Source organism: Cherax quadricarinatus, chromosome 66, assembly GCF_038502225.1.
Source record: "Cherax quadricarinatus isolate ZL_2023a chromosome 66, ASM3850222v1, whole genome shotgun sequence".
In the NCBI taxonomy this organism is placed as follows: Eukaryota; Metazoa; Arthropoda; class Malacostraca; order Decapoda; family Parastacidae; genus Cherax; species Cherax quadricarinatus.
The window spans coordinates 18,802,264-18,827,120 of record NC_091357.1 but is presented as its reverse complement, the minus strand read 5'-3'; the positions used below and the strand labels follow the sequence as shown (position 1 = coordinate 18,827,120).

Below are 24,857 nucleotides of genomic sequence, written 5' to 3'. Positions count from 1 at the left end.
ACGATCACCTCCGAATGCGACCAATTATGTAAGTGTATTTATGTAAGTGCGTTTGTACGTGTATGTTTGGGGGTCTGAAATGGACTAATCTACTTCACAATATTTCTTATGGGAACAAATTCGGTCAGTACTGGCACCTGAACATACTTCTGGAGTGAAAAAATATCGTTAACCGGGGGTCTTGGATTTTGTGTGTGTGTGTTTAGTTAATTTCTGTAAGTCAGTTATAGAACATTTTATTCCATACGGTGCACAGATTAAAATTTGTGCACAATAACCCAAATTGAGACAAACACAGGAGGTTCATCTGTATATTTCGACCCCTTTGTGGGATGCTCTTTAGATCTGCTGAAGAGGATCCAAGAAGGGGGTCGAAATATACAGATCAATCAACTTCAATCAATCAACCAACCTCAATCAATCAACCAACCTCAATCAATCAACCAACCTCAATCAATCAACCAACCTCAGTCAATCAACCAACCTCAATCAATCAACCAACCTCAATCAATCAACCAACCTCAATCAATCAATCAATCAATCAATCAATCAACCTCCCTGTGTGTCATTGCTGAGCACTGACAAGTATATATTACAGTTTGTAGTTACATGCACTGTACTCTCCGTCTTATGTATCTGCAGTATTTTTTTTAGTTTCCAGTGACTGTATCAGACTGTACCTCCCTTGGTCACATCTGTATCACACTGTACCTCCCTTGGTCACATCTGTATCACACTGTACCTCCCCTGGTCACATCTGTATCACACTGTACCTCCCCTGGTCACATCTGTATCACACTGTACCTCCCCTGGTCACATCTGTATCACACTGTACCTCCCCTGGTCACATCTGTATCACACTGTACCTCCCTTGGTCACATCTGTATCACACTGTACCTCCTCTGGTCACATCTGTATCACACTGTACCTCCCCTGGTCACATCTGTATCACACTGTACCTCCCTTGGTCACATCTGTATCACACTGTACCTCCTCTGGTCACATCTGTATCACACTACCTCCCCTGGTCACATCTGTATCACACTGTACCTCCCTTGGTCACATCTGTATCACACTGTACCTCCCCTGGTCACATCTGTATCACACTGTACCTCCCTTGGTCACATCTGTATCACACTGTACCTCCCCTGGTCACATCTGTATCACACTGTGCCTCCCCTGGTCACATCTGTATCACACTGTACCTACCTTGGTCACATCTGTATCACACTGTACCTCCCCTGGTCACATCTGTATCACACTACCTCCCCTGGTCACATCTGTATCACACTGTACCTCCCCTGGTCACATCTGTATCACACTGTACCTCCCTTGGTCACATCTGTATCACACTGTACCTCCCCTGGTCACATCTGTATCACACTGTACCTCCCTTGGTCACATCTGTATCACACTGTACCTCCCTTGGTCACATCTGTATCACACTACCTCCCCTGGTCACATCTGTATCACACTGTACCTCCCTTGGTCACATCTGTATCACACTACCTCCCCTGGTCACATCTGTATCACACTGTACCTCCCTTGGTCACATCTGTATCACACTGTACCTCCCCTGGACCTACTTCTTCGCTGTGTACACCTACGAGTGACTTCATATTTCCCATCCCTGTGTCTTAACTACTAACCACCAGAGTCCAGGCCTCCAGGACCCTATCGTACCTGCTCTTAAAACTGTGCATATCTTTATTCTCGTTCGTTTCAGTCATTCGCTACCCTGTCTCTTCAAAAGAAGACTTGACTCCTTTTAGTCCTCTTGAGTATTTTGTATGTTGTGATCCTGTTTCCTCAGATCCTCTTTCTCTCCTCTAGGGTTGTCAGTCTCTGGGTCTCGTCTCGTTGTTACAGGATCCATGTTGGTGCCACTTACTGCAACATGGACATAACAGAAACACTATGTTGGTGCCATATACTGCAACATGGCCCTAACAAAGACACTATGTTGGTGCCACATACTGGAACATGGCCCTAACAAAGACACTATGATGGTGACACATACTGAAACATGGCCCTAACAAAGACACTATGATGGTGCCACATACTGAAACATGGCCCTAACAAAGACACTATGATGGTGCCACATACTGAAACATGGCCCTAACAAAGACACTATGATGGTGCCACATACTGAAACATGGCCCTAACAAAGACACTATGATGGTGCCACATACTGAAACATGGCCCTAACAAAGACACTATAATGGTGCCACATACTGAAACATGGCCCTAACAAAGACACTATGATGGTGCCACATACTGAAACATGGCCCTAACAAAGACACTATGATGGTGCCACATACTGAAACATGGCCCTAACAAAGAATTTCATGTTGGCGTTCCTAGGTCTTTAAGTTATCTCATTTTTATATGGCCAGGAGCTGTGAATCGACCCCTGCAACCACAAATAGGTAAGTATACACACATACACACACACACGAGACGGGACACAACGAGCATAAGATGTACTTTTGCAACTGCAAAGAGAGAGAGAGAGAGAGAGAGAGAGAGAGAGAGAGAGACACAGAGAGACAAAGTACCGCATTGAGAGAGCTTGGATCAATGGCTAGCCACTGTACTTGGCTACTACTACTACTACTCCTGGTAAAGCTATGGAGCCAGGCACCCAGTCTGCCATCCAGCCAATCAAGTCAGCTAGTCAGTTTAAAAAGTCAGTCATCCAGCCAGTCAAGTCAGCTAGTCAGTTTAAAAAGTCAGTCATCCAGCCAGTCAAGTCAGCTATTCAGTTATCCAGTCAGCCAATCAGTCATCTAATCAATCAGCCAGTTAGTCTTCTAGTCAGCCAGTCATACAATCAGCCAGTCAGTCTTCTAGTCATACAATCAGCCAGTCAGTCTTCTAGTCAGCCAATCAGCCAGTCAGTCTTCTAGTCAGCCAATCAACCAGTGGAAATAAGTCACTCTGTCTGACTTTTTTGGGTTATCCCAGGTTCTCTACACATATGCTGCTATGTATGATAATTCTATGTAACTGTATTTGTGTATACCTGAATAAACTTACTTACTTACTCATCTAGTCAGTCAACAAATCAGCCAATCAACCAATTAGCCAATCAGCAAATCAGTCAGTCATCCAGTCAGCTGTCATCCGGTCAACCAGTCAAACCACAATCCCACATAATACTATCAATTTAAATTTATATTGCAAAAAATCTTTGAAAATTGTCAGAAAATAGTGAAGAGAAGCTGCAGGGGTCAGGTAATTATCAGTAATTGCTGGTAATTAAATAGCAGAGTGACCTGTAAGGTGGTAATTAACCTGGGTTAGCCAGGGTAGGTGAGAGGACCCATTGCCAGGGTTAATTGTTATGGGTAGTTAATTAAACACTTCCCCATTATTCGGAAATAATGTAAATAAATGAATTATTATAGATTTAGGTATCATATTCTATTATTATTATTATTATTATTATTATTATTATTAATTATTATTATTATTATTATTATTATTATTAATTATTATTATTATTATTAATTATTATTATTATTATTAATTATTATTATTATTATTAATTATTATTATTATTATTATTATTATTATTATTATTAATTATTATTATTATTATTATTATTATTATTATTATTAATTATTATTATTATTATTATTATTATTATTATTATTATTATTATTGCCTGGAGGGAGAGCTTATCATTATTATTCATGGAAATAGGCCAAACTCAAAGTGGTGGTGCGGTGCCTGGGTAACGGGATGAAAATAGGTTTGAGCTGGGAAACAGAAAAGTAGCTTCACTTTCTTAGATCAAGAACCTCACACCAGCATCAAGGCACCAGCTTAAAATGGTTAGTCATTGATGTTGAGGTTGATTATATATATATACAGTGGACCCCCGGTTAACGATATTTTTTCATTCCAGAAGTATGTTCAGGTGCCAGTACTGACTGAATTTGTTCCCATAAGGAATATTGTGAAGTAGATTAGTCCATTTCAGACCCCCAAACATACACGTACAAACGCACTTACATAAATACACTTACATAATTGGTCGAATTGGGAGGTGATCGTTAAGCGGGGGTCCAATGTATACAGACAAACACACATGCATATATACATACACATACACAAATGTGTGTGTGTGTGTGTGTGTGTACTCACCTAATTGTGGTTGCAGGGGTCGAGACTCAGCTCCTGGCCCTGCCTAATATTGTGTGTGTGTGTGTACTGGTAACACATTGAAAGAATTTGGATACATTAGTAAATAACTTTTATGATTCCTTGCACACACTTTAAAAGGACACTCTACTATATGTTTATTATATTTACTTTCAGATTATTTGTAAGTTCCATGCACTCTGGAGGACTGACTTTTTTATTTCACTTGTGCAGATGAAATATGGCGGACTGACCTGGACTTCCTAGTGCCACACAATGACCGACTAATGGTCCTCAGCGTCAACTCAACTACCGTCAACCCCGAGCTGCCTTCCTCATCCACCCATAACCCTGCAATCCTCCCTCCAACCCTTATTCCAGAGACCACCACCACCATCAACAACCTGGCATACAATTTTCCACGTCGGTCGAGACGAGGTGCACCAAGCAAGATGGGCGACACTTCCCACAACTTCCCTAACCACCATGGCCGTGAGACCACCTCTACCACTCAAGTTCAGGTGCAAGAGTCGCTGTACAAGACCAGGAAAGACACCAGCTATCCTCAAGAGAGAAAACAAACATTGAATATGGAGGATCCCCTCGAGGGAAAGATATCGTATGCCAGATTACCTGAGGATGGCAAGTGGAGCCCCTTATCCCCTGAGTTACTCAACTACACTGTTGCTCTTCTGGTCTTTGCTATCAGGTAATTTATATAAATTTTTTTTCTTAACCATTAAGAAATTTCAAATTTTCTCCTAAAATTAAGATATTTTGATTAAAAAAACAATTTTAAAGTTTATAAATATAAACAAATAATAATTACTACCATAATAGACTTCATTTATGCCTCAGTTTGCCCAAAATGCTCTGCATAACCATGGATTTCCTCCATGCACAACCAAATATTAACCATCTCTCATCACTCACTACGAAAGCAAAAGACTTGGCAGACGATGCAACATCCCCCCAATGAAAAGCAGGGGTGTCACTAGCACGTTAAGAGACCATACAATAAGTGTCAGGGGCCCGAGACTGTTCAACTGCCTCCCAGCACACATAAGGGGGATTACCAACAGACCCCTGGCAGTCTTCAAGCTGGCACTGGACAAGCACCTAAAGTCAGTTCCTGATCAGCCGGGCTGTGGCTCGTACGTTGGTTTGCGTGCAGCCAGCAGCAACAGCCTGGTTGATCAGGGGCTGATCCACCAGGAGGCCTGGTCTCAGACCGGGCCGTGGGGGCGTTGACCCCCGAAACTCTCTCCAGGTAGACTCCAGGTAATCTCTGTACAAACATTGCTTCATGTGGAAATAAATCTTTGACTCTGAGATCTTATTTTTAACTTTCATTGAGCATCTCACTCAAGAAGATGCTCCGATGATCCAAGGATCATCGAAGCATTCTCATGGATCATTCATGATTGCCTCACATTTCCAAGGTACTGTTTGACCCTTGCAGTTTAGTGCTTTACTGTGGATAATAAAAAAAATGTATACTGGATCAGTTCACTGGTGTTATTAACAGTGAAGTAGTGTTATTAACAGTGAAGTAGTGTTATTAACAGTGAAGTAGTGTTATTAACAGTGAAGTAGTGTTATTAACAGTGAAGTAGTGTTATTAACAGTGAAGTAGTGTTATTAACAGTGAAGTAGTGTTATTAACAGTGAAGTAGTGTTATTAACAGTGAAGTAGTGTTATTAACAGTGAAGTAGTGTTATTAACAGTGAAGTAGTGTTATTAACAGTGAAGTAGTGTTATTAACAGTGAAGTAGAGTTGGAACAAGTTAAAAAAATGAGTTACAGTGACACATTAGCACATATTTGGACATAATTATTTAGAAGATGTTTTGGTCCCAGGACTCTGATCACTTCTGCCTCTATGTGATTGAGGCCTCAGGACTGAAACGTTTTCTCGTAAATGTATCTCGGTGTTTGTGTACACTAAAAATAAAAAGTCAGAGTACAGTCGCTGGAACAATTCACCAAACACCCGCACTAAGCACAAGAACCTGGACCATTGCCAAGTTGCGACTCTGACTTGGCAATAATATTTTTTCAAGGACCCCAATAGAAATAAGTCACTTTGCCTGACTTTTTTGGGTTATCCTGGGCAATCTAAACATATGCTGCTATGTATGATAATTTATGTAACTGTATTTATGTGTACCTGCACCTGAATAAGCTTACTTATCATTCAATGTTTGTACAGAGATGGGTGACATTTAGGTGTGCATGCAGAAAATCCAATGGGCCATGATAGACCAAATTATCATGAGGCTTCTCTCCTAAGCATGAGTTTATGGGAAAAAATTGACTAACTTGCCTTTTTCAACTGCATTTCAGTATCAACTACCAAAGTTTAAACCAATTTGCAAAGCTAATTAGCCCTCACTTGTAAACCACTGAGCTGCTATCACGACTCACGAAATTGTAATAACAGGATCGCAAACAAACCACAAAATAGGTGCAATTTGAACCCATGGATGAATCTTGTTAGAGCCACCTGGTCCAGTGGTTAACACACTGGCCTGAATTTTTAGGACTCACTTGCCATGGCTGTATAGCCCTTGTGGTTTAGCGCTTCTTTTTGATTATAATAATAATGATCACTTGCCATGGATTCAAACCCCACCTGTTCTGTGGCTTGTTCAATCATTTGTCCCGTGGTTTGTTTTGTGGTTTCTTGGACTAAGCTGGTGTCTCACTGAGGTCTGGGGTTGCAGGTACCCATCTGTGTTCTGGCACACCAACAAGACATTTGGTCTGCTCTTCTCCCTGCAACTGATAGTGAATGGTATCCACACCATCCTCATCATCACTGCCTTCACCATACTCTACAAGGTTAGTAGAATCTGTAAACAACTGCAAATGAATTTTTTCTGCAATGTACTAAATGAGTACAATAGTAATAACTTTATTTTTACAAGTATGTACATGTACAAGGTATACAGACCATAGCTGACATCAGTGACATACTACTATATAGAAAGCCCCTTCTTATGCAGAGCATTTCAGGCAAATTTTGTCCCAGGATGTGACCCACACCAGTCTACTAACACCTAGGTAACAATGGCAAATCATAACGCCAGTAATACCTATACTGTCGTACCGCACCAAACTTCAAATTTTAATAATTTTTCGTCTCATTTCAACAAAAAATTAAAAATTTGCTTATAAATACTACATTGAAAACAACATACAACAGATTTTCCTGTAATATATTTGTCAGTTGCAAATTATTTTAGCGTAAGGCTGATGAAGTCATACATCTGGCAGTGAGCATCTGGGGGGACTGCAGCCCTGCAGCTCCTATGGACGAGCTGCACCTGCCAGGTACCCATTTTACTAATGGGTGAACATAGACGACAGGTGTGAGGAAACACTCACATTGTTTCCACCCTTTCTGGGAATCAAACCCGTGAACTGCCAAGCACAGAAGTGTTTGGCAGTTCACTATTTTTTCACAGTGGTTGTTTTGCATATTATATATGTACACACTATAATATGGATTACATAATATGTATGGTATATATACCATTACAATGCCTGCACTTTAAAGGAGGGGTTTGGGATATTGGCTGTTTGGAGTGACATCTAAACTGTCATATCTGGGCACCTGTGCAAAGACAGTGATTATGTGTGAATGATGGTGAAAGTTTATGTCGTTTTTGAGTCACCCTGCCTTGGTGGGAGACAGCCGGCATGTTGAAAAAGAAAAATATACCATTATGGCGAAAGGCACAATTTAAGGACAGTCTTTCATTGTTTGAAGATATATACTTATCCTTGAACACTGTGTTTCTTGCTGACTTGATAGCAGTGCCTTCTCTTTACCCAACTTGTTCTTAAGTCAGTGTTTATTTCAGCTTCACGTGTGTGATAGTTCAAGAGAGCTGCATGGAGGGGAGAACTTTCTTCTCAACCTACCAGCAACTGTTGGATTGCTCGTCATTGCTGTGATGGTGGTCACTGTGTCCTCATCGGCCATTTACTTTTATGGCTACCAGAAGTTCACGGATTTTGTGGTTAAAAGTCGGCAGCGATATCACATAACAGTAAGTATTAACCACTGTGTACATGTGATAGATGTATGACTAATTTTAGGGGTATTCTATCCTTGCAGCCTAGCAGAAGTTTCCTAATTTAGTGTATGACTAAGTGGGTACAGATTTTGTTTCCTAATACAGTGCATGACTAGGTTGGAACACATTTTATTTCCTAATATAGTGCATGACTAGGTTGGAACGATTTTATTTCCTAATACATGTACAGTGCATGACTAGGTTGGAACAGATTTTATTTCCTAATACTGTGCATGACTAGGTTGGAACAGATTTTATTTCCTAATACACTGGATGCACTGGAAGAAAATCAGAATGCAGATGTAATATACACAGACTTTGCAAAAGCATTTGACAAATGCAATCATGGTGTAATAGCCCATAAAATATGTGCTAAAGGAATAACTGGGAAAGTGGGAAGATAGATCTTCAACTTCCTAACAAATCGAACACAAAGAGTAGTGGTCAACAGAGTTAAATCGGAGGCTGCCATAGTGAAGAGCTCTGTTCCACAAGGCACAGTACTCGCCCCCATCTTACTCCTCATCCTCATATCAGACATAGACAGAGATATACATCACACCACCGTATCATCCTTTGTGGATGATACTAGGATCTGCATGAGGCTGTCATCTGCTGAGGACGCGGTTAACCTCCAAGACGATATAAACAAAGTTTTCCAGTGGGCAACGGTAAACAATATGATGTTCAATGAGGACAAATTCCAACTACTCCGTTATGGAAAACTGAAGGAGATAATAACTAGAACAGAGTATACTACAGACTCTGGCCATACAATAGAGCAGAAAAATAATGTAAGGGACCTGGGAGTAGTAATGTCTGAGGATCTCACTTTCAAGGATCACAACAGTGCAACAATCGCTCGTGCAAAGAAAATGATAGGATGGATAATGAGAACGTTCCAAACGAGAGATGCCAAGCCAATGATGATCCTTTTCAAATCACTTGTTCTCTCTAGGCTGGAATACTGCTGTACATTAACATCTCCATTCAAAGCAGGTGAAATCGCAGATCTAGAGTGTACAGAGATCCTTTACTGCACATATAAGTTCTGTCAAGCACCTTAACTACTGGGAACGCTTGGAAGCACTTGACTTGTACTCATTGGAACGCAGGAGGGAGAGATATATCATAATCTACACTTGGAAAATCCTGGAAGGAATGGTCCCAAATCTGCACACAGAAATCACTCCCTACAAAAGTAAAAGACTGGGCAGGCGATGCAAAATGCTCCCAATAAAAAGTAGGGGCGCCATTGGTACACTAAGGGAAAACACCATAAGTGTCCGGGGCCCAAGACTGTTCAACAGCCTCCCATCAAGCATTAGGGGAATTGCCAATAAAGCCCTGGCTGCCTTCAAGAGAGAGCTGGACAGATACCTAAAGTCAGTGCTGGATCAGCCGGGCTGTGGCTTGTACGTAGGACTGTGTGCGGCCAGCAGTAACAGCCTAGTTGATCAGGCCCTGATCCATCGGGAGGCCTGGTCATGGACCGGGCCGCGGGGGCATTGATCCCCGGAATAACCTCCAGGTAACCTCCAGGTATGACTAGGTTGGAACAGATTTTATTTCCTAATACAGTGCATGACTAAAATCCTGTGTGTAATTTTTCAGTATGAAAATGAGCCCGGCTCCATACGACCGTATGCCCCTCACTGTGCTGCGCTCATTGTGCTTGTTGCTATGGGAGTCTCACACGGACCACTCCTCTGGGACCTCTCGTTGGTGTACCGGGGTTCTCTAGATGCCATCGTTCTGGCTTCGGTCATTGGCTCTATTGTCCACTTGTTCCTGTGGATTGTTCTCTGGCTGTTGCTAACTGTCAAGGTAAGTGCCAAGGAAGTGTACTGACAAGGTTGGTTTCTTGAGTGTCCATGTGTGTGTGTGTGTTGGATGTACTTAATGGGGGTTGACTTGCTTTTGGACCCAGCATTCTGATCTTCATTTGACTTAGAGTAGTTAATTCTTAGTACAGTAGAGGCCGGCCCCACTGTACAGCGCTTCACTTTATAGCAATTCACTAATTCAGCAGTTTTCAATTATACTTTTTCTTCATTTATTCAAACTTCCTACAATAAATATATTCACCACTCACTTTAAGCTGAAGACAAAATTATTTTAAGTGTTGTGTGTACTGTATATGCATTTTTTAGACCTAGCTTAATTGCTCATTTAATGTGTACTCACCTAATTGTAGTTGGAGGGGTCGAGACTCAGCTCCTGGCCCCGCCTCTTCACTGAACACTACTAGGTCCTCTCTCTCCCTGCTCCATTAACTTTATCATAAATCATCTTAAAGCTAAGTATGGTTCCTGCCTCCACTACATCGCTCGCCAGACCGTTCCACTTCCTGACCACTCTATGACTGAAGAAGTGCTTCCTAACATCCCTGTGGCTCATTTGAGTCTTCAACTTCCAAGAGTGACCTCTTGTTTCTGTGTCCCCTCTCTGGAACATCTTGTCTCTGTCCACCTTGTCTATTCCATGCAGTATTTTGTATGTCGTTATCATGTCTCCCCTATCCCTCTTGTCCTCCAGTGTCGTCAGGCCGATTTCCCTCAACCTTTCTTCATCGGACATTCCCCTTAGCTCTGGAACTAATATTGTCGCAAACCTTTGCACTTTCTTTAATTTCTTAACATGTTTGACCCGGTGTGGGTTCCAAACTGGTGCTGCATACTCCAGTATGGGCCTGACATACACGGTGTACAGTGTCTTGAAAGATTCCTTACCTAGGTATCGGAATGCTAATCTCAGGTTTGCCAGGGGCCAATGTGCTGCAGCAGTTATCTGGTTGATAACTGCTGGAGACGTGTTTGGTGTTATACTCACGCCAAGATCTTTCTCCCTGAGCGAGGTTTGCAGCTGTTGGCTGCCTAGCCTATACTCTGTCTGCTGTCTTCTTTGCCCTTCTCCAATCTTCATGACTTTGCATTTGGCAGGGTTGAACTCGAGAAGCCAGTTGCTGGCTTCTCGAGTTCAACCCTGCCAAATGCAAAGTCGTGAAGATCAGAGAAGGGCAAAGAAGACCACAGACAGAGTATAGGCTAGGCGGCCAATGACTGCAAACCTCGCTCAAGGAGAAAGATAGTATGATAGTGTTAACGTGTTACCAGGCTTTTATTGCATTTGAAAGTTAAAAAAGGCTAAGTATTTTACTTTACAGCAGTAGCCTGGAATCTAGCCTGCTGTATAAGCAGGACTCTCCTGTACTACCTTGCAGTATATGCTGATTCATTTAGATGAATACTGGATATATTAAGACAGATAACAGCAACAATTATTTTAGTGTATGCAGTGTATAGATACTGTATTTTCTTAGTAATATTTAAAAAACTAAAAATATAATGTGGTATTCCAACAGTCATCTTGGACGTTCAAGTTACGTGTGACGGTAGCCCGAGCGTGTGTGTCATCTGCTCGTTCAATCAAGTTAGTGAACGATGTGGAGCTGTCATGTGGAGACGCACAGAGGCAGGCCCTCACCCCTCTGCTCGTGGTGGGGTCGGGGAAGGCATACGCCATCAATGATTCTGTACCAAAGAAGACCATCATGAGTGTTGTGCAGAAGGTAAGATTATTTTGATTGGATGAATTTTAATTTTCCAAATACATCACTATATTTCTAGTCATTTTCTTAATTTTGTTCCATCATTGGGGAGGTGTATTGCACATTGGAAGATTGCATGATTGCTTTCTGTATTTTTTAAGTTTAGCTCTGGTTTCTTGAAATTTTTGTTATAATATTTTATATGGTAATATGAGATATCATCCACATCTGTCAGTATGCCTTGAATCAGTAAAGAAAAACTTCAGAAACAACCAGGACTTCTCCATAAGTTTTGTATTGGAGGGGCTTAGGGCTCACAATCTGGTCAGAAGAGGGGGGCTAGGGGACTTGAAACATTATTATTATTATTACTATTTTTATTTGGGGCTGATGGGCTTTTGGGAGGCCACAGTTCCCTAGCTCCCACTTGGCACTGCTCCTGGGAGAAAGATAATTGGCACTGCTCCTGGGAGAAAGATAATTGGCACTGCTCCTGGGAGAAAGATAGTTGGCACTGCTCCTGGGAGAATGATATTTGGCACTGCTCCTGGGAGAAAGATACCTGCCACAGACCAAACCTCTGTTAATAATTATGTTTTGCTCTGGGTAGACCTTTATCAAGTTATGAGAAAAGTCTTCCCAGGCTAGAATAAAATGTTACTCTACACCAGAAGGTCTTCTACTGTAATATACTCATCTGCTCTACCTGCTAGCTTAAGCAAGGACAAACTTGTGATCACACCTGCTTTAATAGACTCACCAAGAGAAGCGTGCTCGAGGCGAGGAGGAAGAGATCTATTGGTTGAGGCCAAGCCAGCCAGTGCGTACCCAGGTGGAAAACAAACCGATGTCCCCCAGGGCTAAGGTCACATTTGATGAGGGTGGCATCTTGACTTCCCCCAGGTACATATTATAATTTTGACATTTGTCTAGTGTATTTTGTAATTTACGTATTTGTTACTATTTACAGACATAAATATTTTTCAATTATAAAGTAATACAGTATTTAAATTTACATGTCTTGTGATGATTTCTGAATTACAATATCCCTCACAGAAAAGGAAAGATAACAAAGCCCACAAAAGTTGAAGAATCGACTTATCGACGAGTGACGACTCTCTCCGACTCTGAAGACGAAGCCGGTGATTATGCTCTCCTGACAGAACCAACAGAGGATGATCGCCAGCAACAAGAAGAGAATCCACGATATGTTGACAGGCAACAGGTACAAATTATTCATGTGGTTTGAGTCTGTGTGTTTCTGCACGTTATAAGATAAATTCTGTTACTTATATTATAGCTAAAAATTAAATGTATCAGGAGAAAGCTTCAAACTGCTGAAATATCGAAATATGCAATAATAAAGTTTTCTCTTGTTCAAAGTTTGAGGTGTCTTGATCTTGGTCCATGAAATTCATGTTTAATCTAGTAAATCTTTTTTCTGTAGGATTAGGATAGGTTGTATAAGTGTAAACCCCAGTTGCCACATACAGCCTCTCCTCACGTAATGACAGAGATCCATTCCTAAGACCACGTCGGTAAACGAATTCATTACTAAGTGAGGAGCGTACAATAATGGTAGTGGGTTTGTGCCATCCATTTTTTATATTGTTTTAATGTCACCTTTGTGCCATTTATAACATTTCTAATATATTTTTAAATGTTTATACAGTAGTGTACTTGTATTCTAATAAAAAGAATACAGGAAATGAGTTCTGATATATATTATTTAGGTATGCATACTGGTCAGAGAGCCTGTTGTAAGTCCAAGTTGTCAGTAAACGAGTACATCGCTAAGTGAGGAGAGGCTGTATTTTGTACTGTAAGTTCCAAGGGGAGGATGGCTCTAATTCCTTGGATTAAAAGGTGTAACTAGTATCAAGGTACTAACTACCCTTGAAACCTCACAGTCTGTTCTATAGGTACTCGGTTTGTACTCTCATTTCTCGGTTCCTGATTCACACAACTGGTCATCTCCCACCTAGGAAGGGTGACTCAAATAAAAGAGGAAATGCATTCACCAACACTCATTCAGTCACTGTCTTGCCAAAAGCATGCTGACATCACAGGTCAGATGGCTCTCCAAACTGTAACATCCCCACCACTCCTTCAGAGGGCAGGCACTGTATTTCCTACCTCCAAGATTCAAGTCTAGCTAATTGTTCTTCCTACCTCCAGGACTCAGGTCCAGCTAATTGCTCTTCCTACCTCCAGGACTCAGGTCCAGCTAATTGCTATTCCTACCTCCAGGACTCAGGTCCAGCTAACTGCTCTTCCCACCTCCAGGATTCAAAGCCAGCTAACTTCTTTTCCCTAAATCCCATAATAAATATTACCCTGTTCACACTATATATCTATAGTTCAAATAACACTTTAATAATGAATTTATTATCTTTATTCTTTTCTAGATTCTTGCGTACCACCGAGCCATGGAGGAGCGACGGTGTGGTGCGCCAGGCACTGGCAGTACTGTACCTGACTACGAGGATGCTGAACATCTCCACATGCGTAGTCCCCAACCCTCACATCATCTAGAGTCCCAGGTAAACTGTCATATACTACTTCATCATATCACCAGTCATTACCTGTGTTGATTCTTTTGTTTTTCCGCAGTGCTATAAAACTTTCCTGCGCAGAACAGAAAGGCACAATACCGTGACTGGAACAATACACAAATAAAATAAAATGAAATACTGTGATACTGTGGCTAGTTATTGGTCCACACCACGGAACGGGTAAGGTTTGAACCCACGGCGAGTGAGTCATAAAACTCTAGGTCAGTGCATAAGTTTTACGACGCACTTGCTGTGAGTTCAAAACCTGCCCATTTCGGGTGTTTTCTTTATAATCATGTTATTACGATTTCATGAGTCTTAATCATCCAAGTCAGACCAAAACATTGTCATGAGTTTCTTTCTCTTACGTGCGGGTTATTCGTGTATTGGAGCTTTCCTTCATTGGTTAGCAAGTTTTACTACCCAGATACTTATTGAATGCACATAAATACCTGTATTTTTTATAAATATATACAATATATAAATTTTAGGCAACAGCCAGTACTGTAATTATTGCAGCAATTTTCACTGGTTACAATATAATTTTTCATTTCTAAAACACAACTGGTAAATTTTTGAAGCACAGTAGCAGACAGCCTTTTTACAACGCAGCCTTAGAAATTAATGACCACAAATTTTCATGGCACTGTTACTGTCTGTACCCTCTCATTTATTTAACTTTTTTCTTTTTCACGTAGGGCCCAATGACGCCACGCAGCACCCGCAGCAATGATTCTGGCGTGGCTCACGAAGACCGTTCCCAACGCAGTGACTCGGTGTCGACCTCATCTTCCAACACTCCACCTGAGAACTCTGAAGAGTCTGGAGTGCATTCTGGAGCAACGGACATTATGAGGAACAGGTGAACTAACTGGAAACCAAATCTGTCATAACACTTTCACAGTGTTCCTAAGTAATGAATAGTTTGTTAACAAGTTAATGTTTTAGAGACTTAAAGGTGCACTTCAGACCAGTATATCAGGGTAATTACAAAGCAGTGTGTGTTAAATTAACATTTTTTAACTCATCAGCCATCTCCCACTGAGGAAAAATGACCTGAAAAAGAATAAAAAAAAAGTCTTTCTTTTTATATTTAGTAATTTATATAGGAGAAGGGGTTACTAGCCCCGTGCTCCTGGAATTGTTGTCACCTCTTATGACATGCCTGGCTTATGGAGGAAGGATTCTTTTCCACTTCCCCATGCTATGATAATTTATTGACAAAAGCTGCATTTAGAAGGCTGTGAGGTATGCAGAACCGCAGTAAACAGTAGTTGTTTCAAAGCCCATGTTAAGTACAGCGATCTAGGCAAGGACAAACGTATAATTTGCCTTTCTAGACAGCTTGTATCACATGATATGCTTATTTCAGTAAAGACAAAGACGTGTGTCACAGAACTAGCTCTATAGTTAAACTGAATGAGCTCTAAGCTCCTTCAGTTTATCTTTTGGTTGCCCTTATCCTGATGTCAGGAAAACAAAATAACATATATAGATCCTGTAATCCTCACAAGTAACTGAAATGAATAAATAATCTGAATTAACTGTTGTATTCTGCTATATGATGCATTTTTTTATATTTATTTTGCAGGTCCAATAGTGTGGATGACCTGACCCAGCTGCCTCCTGATCCTAATCAAGTGATAGTTTCAGCAAAGGCCATGTCCATGCCTCGTCCATCAATGGGCTCCTCTCCTGGCATCTACGGATACACTTGTGTTGGAGGAAATGCTTCTGCTGGAACAGTCTCACCTGTGCCAGCGGCTGTCTTGTACCCAGCTTCGGAATCAACTGTTGTTATTCGAAGGCAGCGAAACCTCACACAAGAAATCAAACCACCAGTTGATCCAATTTATGGCACGAGGCCTTTGACCTCTTTCACTGATCAGCAGCAAGACGCTAAGAAGAAGACTCTAAATGAAGATTTAATGGCCATTGCACAGAACAGCTTCAACAGTAACCAATCAACAAACTCAAGTGGGTACCACAGCAGCAGTGCTAATGGCAGCAGTGGCAGTAATAGCTCTAGTAACTCGCCTGTTCCCCAACACCCAGGGTCCTCCAGCTCTCCTGGACAACCTATCTATGGCCATAAGACGCCTAGTGGTGTACAGAATATCTATGGACACATGAATCGTTCAAATCCAAGAGTTAATTCACACGGTGCACAGAGTATGTATGGTCGCACAGTGACTGGATCGAGTGGATCTCTCAAACTACCTCAGGCTCCACAGATACCCCTACCCCCAATCCCTCAAGGTGCTGTGCCCTCAAGCGCAACTCATCAGAGTTCGCTGCAAGACATATATGGCCGTACGACCGGTCAAAAGATTTATGGGCACCTAGGGGATGCTAGTAGTATTTATGGCACCGGGTCATCCAGACATCCAGTGAGTCGCTCAGTTAGTCTAAGATCATCTGGAGCAGTACCAAAGTACACAACTGGAGGTTTCTCACACTTGTCACGAGAGTCCAGTTATAATACTAACGTGTGAATTCAAGTAGAAATGCATTTTTTTGGAGTAAAGTTGCTATTTGACTGAGTTCACTAACTCTCAAAGCAAAGATAAGTCTTTAAGCAGACATTTTGGTCTTATCAAATTAAGACCTACTACTTCGTGATGATCCAATAAGAACAAAAACATTGTATTGTAACTTGTTCCAGCCATGGTATTGTAACTTGTTCCAGCCATGGTATTGTAACTTGTTCCAGCCATGGTATTGTAACTTGTTCCAGCCATGGTATTGTAACTTGTTCCAGCCATGGTATTGTAACTTGTTCCAGCCATGGTATTGTAACTTGTTCCAGCCATGGTATTGTAGCTTGTTCCAGCCATGGTATTGTAACTTGTTCCAGCCATGGTATTGTAACTTGTTCCAGCCATGGTATTGTAACTTGTTCCAGCCATGATATTGTAGCTTGTTCCAGCCATGATATTGTAACTTGTTCCAGCCATGGTATTGTAACTCACATTGTTATTTACCTGAGTCTTGCCAGTGTTGTAAAAGACTAGGGAACAAAAGCTGTACAGTGTATACTACAATGTCAACATGGACTCCACAATTAAATCTCACAGAGGTTTCACTGCATGTATTTGAGCTCTTTTTTTTTTTATTACTCTTCGTATGTGCTGGAGAAAATACAGAAATATTTTACCGTCCATTCCTGGTGACTGTAATTGTAGGGGCGAAGGATCAGTCGAGCTGATTTGATCAGTCCCTTTCTCGTATCCTATGAGGAATATGCTATTTCCATATTGTAAGACACAAAATTTATCATTAATTAGGTACATACATATCATGATGGCATGTATGCAAAAGAGTCATTTTGTCATATATTTTGTTATTAGTAAATTTGTGTCTTATGGGATGAGACAAGCTGTAGAATAAGGAATGTGTTAGGGAAACACAAAGCGTTATGTCTCAGTGCAATTATGAGGGTTCTCTCTGATCAATATTTTAGTCTTTGCACTCAAAATTGTTATAATAATTGTGTATTGAAGAATGAGACACTTGGGAATCTTTATTGAGGGAATTTATTACCAGCCAGTGGCTGCTTCAGACCAATACAGAGAAGATTCTTCTCTGTATTGGTTTGACAAACTTACTCACTAGTGAAGGTTTCCTCATTAAAAATTCCCTAATATTGCACAAGTGTCTCATTATTCAACTTTTGAGTTTTCTAAACCATTTACATCACACATAATTGTAATTTATTGTTCTGAGTTGTAAATACTTTAATATACACATTCATTTATGGTATTCATCATGACTTAAAGAAGAATCTCCATTTTTGTCTGTGTAAAATGTTACTTCACACATTGTTTTCACTCTAAAATTCCCCATGTAATTTTTTTATTTATGAGCAAATCACAGTGAGCTCTCCATATAGTTCACTATATTTTATTTCACTATGTTTTATAGACATTTACGTAATACATGGAGTATACCTGGAGAGGGTTTTGGGGGTCAACGCCTCCATGGCCCGGTCTGAGACCAGGCCTCATGGTGGATCAGGGCCTGATCAACCAGGCTGTTACTGTTGGCTGCACGCAACCCAACATACAAACCACAGGTGGCTGGTCAGGTACTGACTTTAGGTGCCTGTCTAGCGCCTTCTTGAAGACAGCCGGGCATTGGCAGCTGACGCTGTTCACACAAGAACTTCTGTAGTGTACTTACGGTTCAAATTGTTAAATGCATAACGTAAATCTGATCTAGAAATACTCAGATCACATGACATCTTACAAGTCTTATCAGTATTAGATGTAAACAATGTCAGTCGCTTGTGAGTTACTGCATTAGTGATGGAACTTGTTCCCTGCATTAGCACAAACTTGGAATTAATCTGACACCTTTTTTTTTTTTTTTATCCGAAGATGTTTGTAGTGAGCGTGTGCAGATGTGGAAGACTTTGTGAAATATGATACTGAATTCTGTTACTTGAAGATGTTGATATAAGTCTTACTTCACACATTATCATTATAAATCAACATTGTCATTATTATCATCAGTATTATCACTAATCATCATCAACAGTTGATCATCATTATTAATGATCATCATTATCATCAGCTATCATCTAGTATCTGTTGTCTAAGTTAGTGTGGTGTGGAGGTACCCACCAGAAGACATTAAAAAAACACACAAATCTGGTAATTTGGTACCACCTTCCACTCCAAGGTATCTATTGGGCTCTTAGTACTACTACAGCAGTAATTTTATAATTTTTTTGGGACTAAATATGAATAACCCCTGCTTAAGGGGGATCACATTCGCAGGTGTCAGTATTAACGTCTACGCTATTTCATTTTGATTTGTAAGCTTTTTTGGTTAACCAAAGAATGAAGTATGTGTACATCTGCCATAGGTTTGTGTTAGTCTGGTGTATATAAATGAGTTTGTACATATTATGTAGCATTTTATCATCATGTATTGATTCTAGTTATTGACACGTATCCACTGTATTGTGGACTGTGTACAAGATGTACAGTATGTTTGACACATTGGTATGGTACTGTATTTCCACTAAGACTTAATAATTGTGGATAACTGAAGTGTAATGAACACTTGTTAATCTGGAGTAATAACCCACATGGAGATGGAAACATGAGAGATTAGTTGATCCGTATATGGACCCCCGGTTAACGATATTTTTTCATTCCAGAAGTATGTTCAGGTGCCAGTACTGACTGAATTTGTTCCCATAAGGAATATTGTGAAGTAGATTAGTCCATTTCAGACCCCCAAACATACACGTACAAACGCACTTACATAAATACACTTACATAATTGGTCGCATTGGGAGGTGATCGTTAAGCGGGGGTCCACTGTATTTCGATCCCAGAAGGGAATTGAAATATACAGCTGATGAGGATCCAAGAAACGAATAAAAAATATACAGATCAGTGAATCTTCCGAGTTTCTATCTCTTTGTGGGTTATTCAGGATTAATAATTTTTTAACACATTTTTAAAACATGAAGTTCTGAAAGTTTCTTTGAGTATAAATATTCAAAGATTAAATGAAGAACAAAAACACTTAGTAAAGTATTATGGTAAGATAAAAAAATAAATAACTTTTAGTTTAATTATGGAAATGTTTAGAAAAGACGGTTGCTATTTTCCAAGGTGTTGTATGTGCCAAATATTATGATTGTAGTTGCATTTAATCCTGTGTAAAAACCAAAGGAATAATGGTAATGGTGTATATAAAGCATAAATTAGAGCTCAGTACAGGAGGGCCCCTGCATACGGCACCTATTTTCTGTGTTCCATGTTTTTGGTGGCATTCAGTGGAGTCGCTATTCATTATGTTTGGTGCTTTTACCGCTGCTCTTCCGTTATTACCTGGAGAGAGTTCCGGGGGTCAACGCCCCTGCGGCCCGGTCTGTGACCAGGCCTCCTGGTCGCTATTTTCCCACAACAGTTGTGTAAGGGAAGGACAACCAGCACCATATTTAGAACTGTATGAGCAGGGCCCTCCTGTATACACTCAAATACTCTGATTCAGGCAATAATTGTGGTTATTGTGGACTAATGTGTGTATGTGTGTGTGTTGGGTACCTCACAATTTGCTCTGGGTATCACTAAAATAAGTGCCCCTAGGTTTTCACTGGTAACAAGAAGTATTAGCAGTGTCTGGTAGACTCATCTACCACTGAAGAAGTTAGGATTTACATAGTTCACTATTTAACAGTGCACAAATAATATGATATTCAGTATGTATGTGTGTAGTTTTCTATTTGGCTAGTTGTTATTACCTACCAAACTTGAATTTGTCTGTGTTGAGCTTGGCTTTGTCTTCTAATTTTCAACTAACCGACACGTAATAATGTTGTCATCTCTACTTTTAAACCCTTGCGTGGATTCTGTTTGTACTGTGTAAGTGTTCATACTTTTATACCACTTCCCTCTTTTCTTGAGAAAGTGTTTTCGCATATTCCTGTGGCTCGTTTGAGTGTGTAGTTACTATCCATGTTCTCTTGTTCTAGTTCTCTGATAAAATGTCTGCCTCTGTCTATCCTGTCTGTATCTGAGAATATTTTGTATATTGTGATCATATCCCCTCTCATTTTTTTAGTCATCCAGAGGTAGGAGGCTTAACTTTTTTCATAACTAATTCCTCTGGCACTAGCCTGGATGTGCATCTTTAGACCTTCTCATTTAGACCTTGTATCTGACTAGGTGAGTCTCACTGGTTAACATACTCAAAAAAGCAATCTCATGTCTTGAGTGTGTCTTTACAAAGGTTTCTGAATACCCTTCTTATATTCCTGAGCTTAGCATGCATTACTGTTATTGCTGTCTTTGTGTTCCTTGACTGTTTACAAGAGATTTTTATCATCCAGTTGGTACACTATCTCTTGTCTTTATTCTCCTTCCAATCTTGTTACTGTGGTTTTTGCACCCTTCTACCATCCTCGTCTATTTGTATTCTCATTATTTTGGCATCATTTGCTAACAAGGATGTTTAGAAGTTTATTCCTTTTGGTAAGCCCTTTGTATACATTAAAAAGAATAGTATGAGTCCCAGTACTGATCTTTGGGATGCTCTACTGGTTACACTCCCACCTTATACTTCATCTTTCACTGTAATCTTTTGTTTTCTGTTATTCAAATACTGTTTACACTAATCCATCCTATTACCTTATTTCTCATTACCCATTGTATATCATTTTTCTTGTTCCCTCCATTGCTTGAGATGATATAACTACCCAGAGTTCTTCTGCTTCTGTCCTATTCTCTAGTGTTGGGATTCCTCTGTGCTTCTTTTTTTATGCTCATTGCTGAGGTTTGCCTCTACAATATTGTATAAGGTCTGTGTATTCACTACATTGTTTGTGAGGGTCGAGTCTTGGCTCCTCGCCCTGCCACCTAACAGTTGCCCAGTACTAATGATTCATGGCCTCTTAGTTCCTCAATCAAACCTGCTCGTCAAACTGTGTATGGAATTTACCACCACCATAACTTCCTCATCAAGCTTGTTCCTCTTATCATGCTAAGACTGGAGAAGTATTTCCTAATGTCCCAGTGCCTCAGCTGTGTTTTTGGTTTCCATCTATAACCCTTTCAGCCCTGTACTATACCTAACATTTTAAGCAGTTTTTTTTTCTATGTCCACCCTGCAAAATTCTGTTGAATATCTTGTAAATTTTAACCAAGTCAACCCTGGTTCTAAGGCTCAGTTCCTTTATTCTTTCCTCACAATTATATCACCTCAGCTATAAAACTGGTCTTCCTGCAAAATTTATGGACTTTTTCAGGTTTCTGAACCTGCTTCACCAATTGTGGATGCCATGATGGCACTGCATACTCTATCATAGGTCTGACATATTTTAGGCTTTTGTTAACCTCTGAAAGAAGGAGAGAGAGAGAGAGAGAGAGAGTGAATGCATATGTGAAAGATTACCTCTATATTTGGAGGAGTTGAGTGCCATGTTCATGGTGTTCTTTCTTTAGTATTTAGTTTGTTGCCTAATTTTTTTAAAAGTTTCTATCAGGCTACCACTATTTGTCAACTATTGCCTAGTGTCATATCAGCACAAGTGTGTGTGACGACTTGTGTTCATAAGTGTGTGTGTGTGTGTGTGTGTGTGTGTGTGTGTGTGTGTGTGTGTGTGTGTGTGTGTGTGTGTGTGTGTGTGTGTGTGTGTGTGTGTGCATGTGTGTGTGTGCACTTATGGTGTTCACAAGTGAGTATGAGTGTGCACGTGTTTATGGTATATAGTATAAGTACACCTGCAGATATAAATGCATACATGTGTAAATATTAACTGAATCATGAAATACAGATTTTTAAACCCATATAAACAGTTGCCACAGTAACAAAATCATGCACATTTACACTGTCCTGGATTAATACTCTCTACTGAGGTATTGTCTTTATTGGTCAGGAGCTGTGATCTGCTCCTACACGTTGTGTGGTATTACCCTCAGTTGTTGAAGATGACAAGCACACTGAATCATTGTGGAATGAGAATATTGTATTCATGAGGAAGAGCCATGCTCATACAGGACATACTAGCCTCCCTTGAAGAGAAGGAATAAGAGTAAAACTTCCATGTTTGCTAATCTTACGTACAAAAATCTGCCTCTCCACTTTGGTATCCTCCGTAACAAACAGTACAATGCTGTAATTAAGCCAATATCGTTTCCTCGAGATTATTATTATATTCACGAGAGAGCGTTGAACCCATATGGGTCGGACAGCACCCTGCTTGAGAGCAAAAAATTTGTGTTGTAGATATTGGTGATCTGAATGTGCTTCAGTGGTGAATCACATGGCTTATTAAATTACTGAAGTTTCTAACATATGACCTCTAAGGACCAATTTCTTAATACTTATCAGTTGCTTAGATATCCCATCTAGTCTGTCAGTCACTACAAAGCTGTATTTTGACCACTGGCGGTTATGCAGTCCCCCAAAGATTTAAAATGGTAAATTGCCTAGTACTATATCATTTTATTATATATAATTAGATTAATTATTTTTATAATTATGTAAATTGTCTAATTGGTAAAATATGTATATGTGCCTGTTTACACTGAGGTTCCCGGAGACGGCCTCTTATATAAACGTTATACTTTTTCATTGTTTTATAGGGAGATTATCTCTATGTAATTGTTTGTGCAGCATAATGCTAATGTACTTGTATCAGTAAAATGATCATGAAAGCAAATTTTGTTTTGATTGAACCATCAAAATAATTTATATTTGAATTTCTGCTATAACATCCATAATTCAACATTATTTATACAGCTGGTGGCACTGAAGACAGAAATACAAATACCCAAATGGTCGGTTAATGGGATATAAAACCTGTTGACCCCTGAGCACCTGGGCTGACCTCATCCAGAAGAGGGGAAGACATCCTGCCTCTTACTGAGCTAATGATAGCACTATTATTATTATTATAATTGTATCTAAGTGCTTAACCCATGAAGGTCATACAATGAGCAAATTTCATCTGTCTTTTAAACCCAGTCAAGGGAAGTTCCTTGATGCTGGTGAGAGGCTCTTGATCTAGGGAATTGGATCTGTGCTCCAGTTCCCCCCACTCCACATACAGGCACTGTATGGCCCTCATGGGTTTAGCGCGTAGTTATGGCCCGGTTGGCAAAGCTCTCGCCTCACACAGTGTCAGGGGTTCAATCCCCGGCACGGGTGGAAACATTGGGCGTATTTCCTTACACCTGCTGTCCCCTAAACATGCAAAAAAAATGGCCCGATTTTGTGATGAAGGAGCTAAGTTGAAACAGCAAGTCATAAGATGGGCTGTTGTTGAACTATGGTGACGTCATTCACGAGGGGGGCGGGGCTTCCTGTCTTTACTGAGCTCTCATTGGTAGAAACTCTTGTTTACATCAGCCATCCAATCAGCGATCTTGTTGCAAGCCCAGTAGGGTAATACTGTCCTATATTACAGTGTCTCTGATTGGCTGTTATTGGTGTTTATTTTTATGAATGGAACACAAGCGCGGGAAGCTGCCTCAGCACAGTAACCCGTCTTATGTGTTGCTCTTGACTCATTCTTACTCCCACCAAAATTTTCTTAAAAAATGTTGGTAATCCCCCACCCAAACTTGTTTGGTTCTTCTACCTACTTTTTCATTATTAATAACCATTATTACATGTGTACTGTACTATTATTATTTATTCTTCCACAAATACTAGTCCTGTTACTACAATAACTACTGCACTATTACATCCTGCTATTGCTACTTTATTCTTACTCCTGGTGCTACTACTGCTACTATTACTACTGTACTGTATTAGTACTATGAGTGCTACTGTATTAGTAGCACTACTACTGCTGTACTATTTTATATCTATTACTAATAATGTTACAACTGATACCAGTAATACTACTAACAGTAGTACTACTATTATAATTGCACTACTATTCTACCACTATCACATCTAACAGTACTACTTACTGTACCACTATTACTGCTATTGTTCCTTCAAGTACTACTACTAGTGCTACTATTAACCTGTACTGCTATTCAGTACT

The 24,857-nt window shown here is 40.2% G+C and overlaps 1 protein-coding gene across 1 annotated transcript in view; it reads left to right on the top strand.

The window, feature by feature from the left end:
* The window catches only part of LOC128704154 (protein tincar), a 127,122-nt gene extending 103,600 nt beyond the window's left edge, over nucleotides 1-23,522 (top strand). Inside the window, exons 5-14 of the mRNA XM_070099170.1 lie at nucleotides 4,385-4,859; nucleotides 6,878-6,995; nucleotides 8,021-8,209; nucleotides 9,851-10,063; nucleotides 11,601-11,807; nucleotides 12,541-12,689; nucleotides 12,843-13,011; nucleotides 14,195-14,329; nucleotides 15,040-15,203; nucleotides 15,933-23,522. Of these exons, the coding sequence (XP_069955271.1) occupies nucleotides 4,385-4,859; nucleotides 6,878-6,995; nucleotides 8,021-8,209; nucleotides 9,851-10,063; nucleotides 11,601-11,807; nucleotides 12,541-12,689; nucleotides 12,843-13,011; nucleotides 14,195-14,329; nucleotides 15,040-15,203; nucleotides 15,933-16,836 (2,723 nt within the window). The 3' untranslated portion in view covers nucleotides 16,837-23,522. The remainder of the gene's footprint in view (nucleotides 1-4,384; nucleotides 4,860-6,877; nucleotides 6,996-8,020; nucleotides 8,210-9,850; nucleotides 10,064-11,600; nucleotides 11,808-12,540; nucleotides 12,690-12,842; nucleotides 13,012-14,194; nucleotides 14,330-15,039; nucleotides 15,204-15,932) is intronic.
* Nucleotides 23,523-24,857: the final 1,335 nt, after the last annotated feature.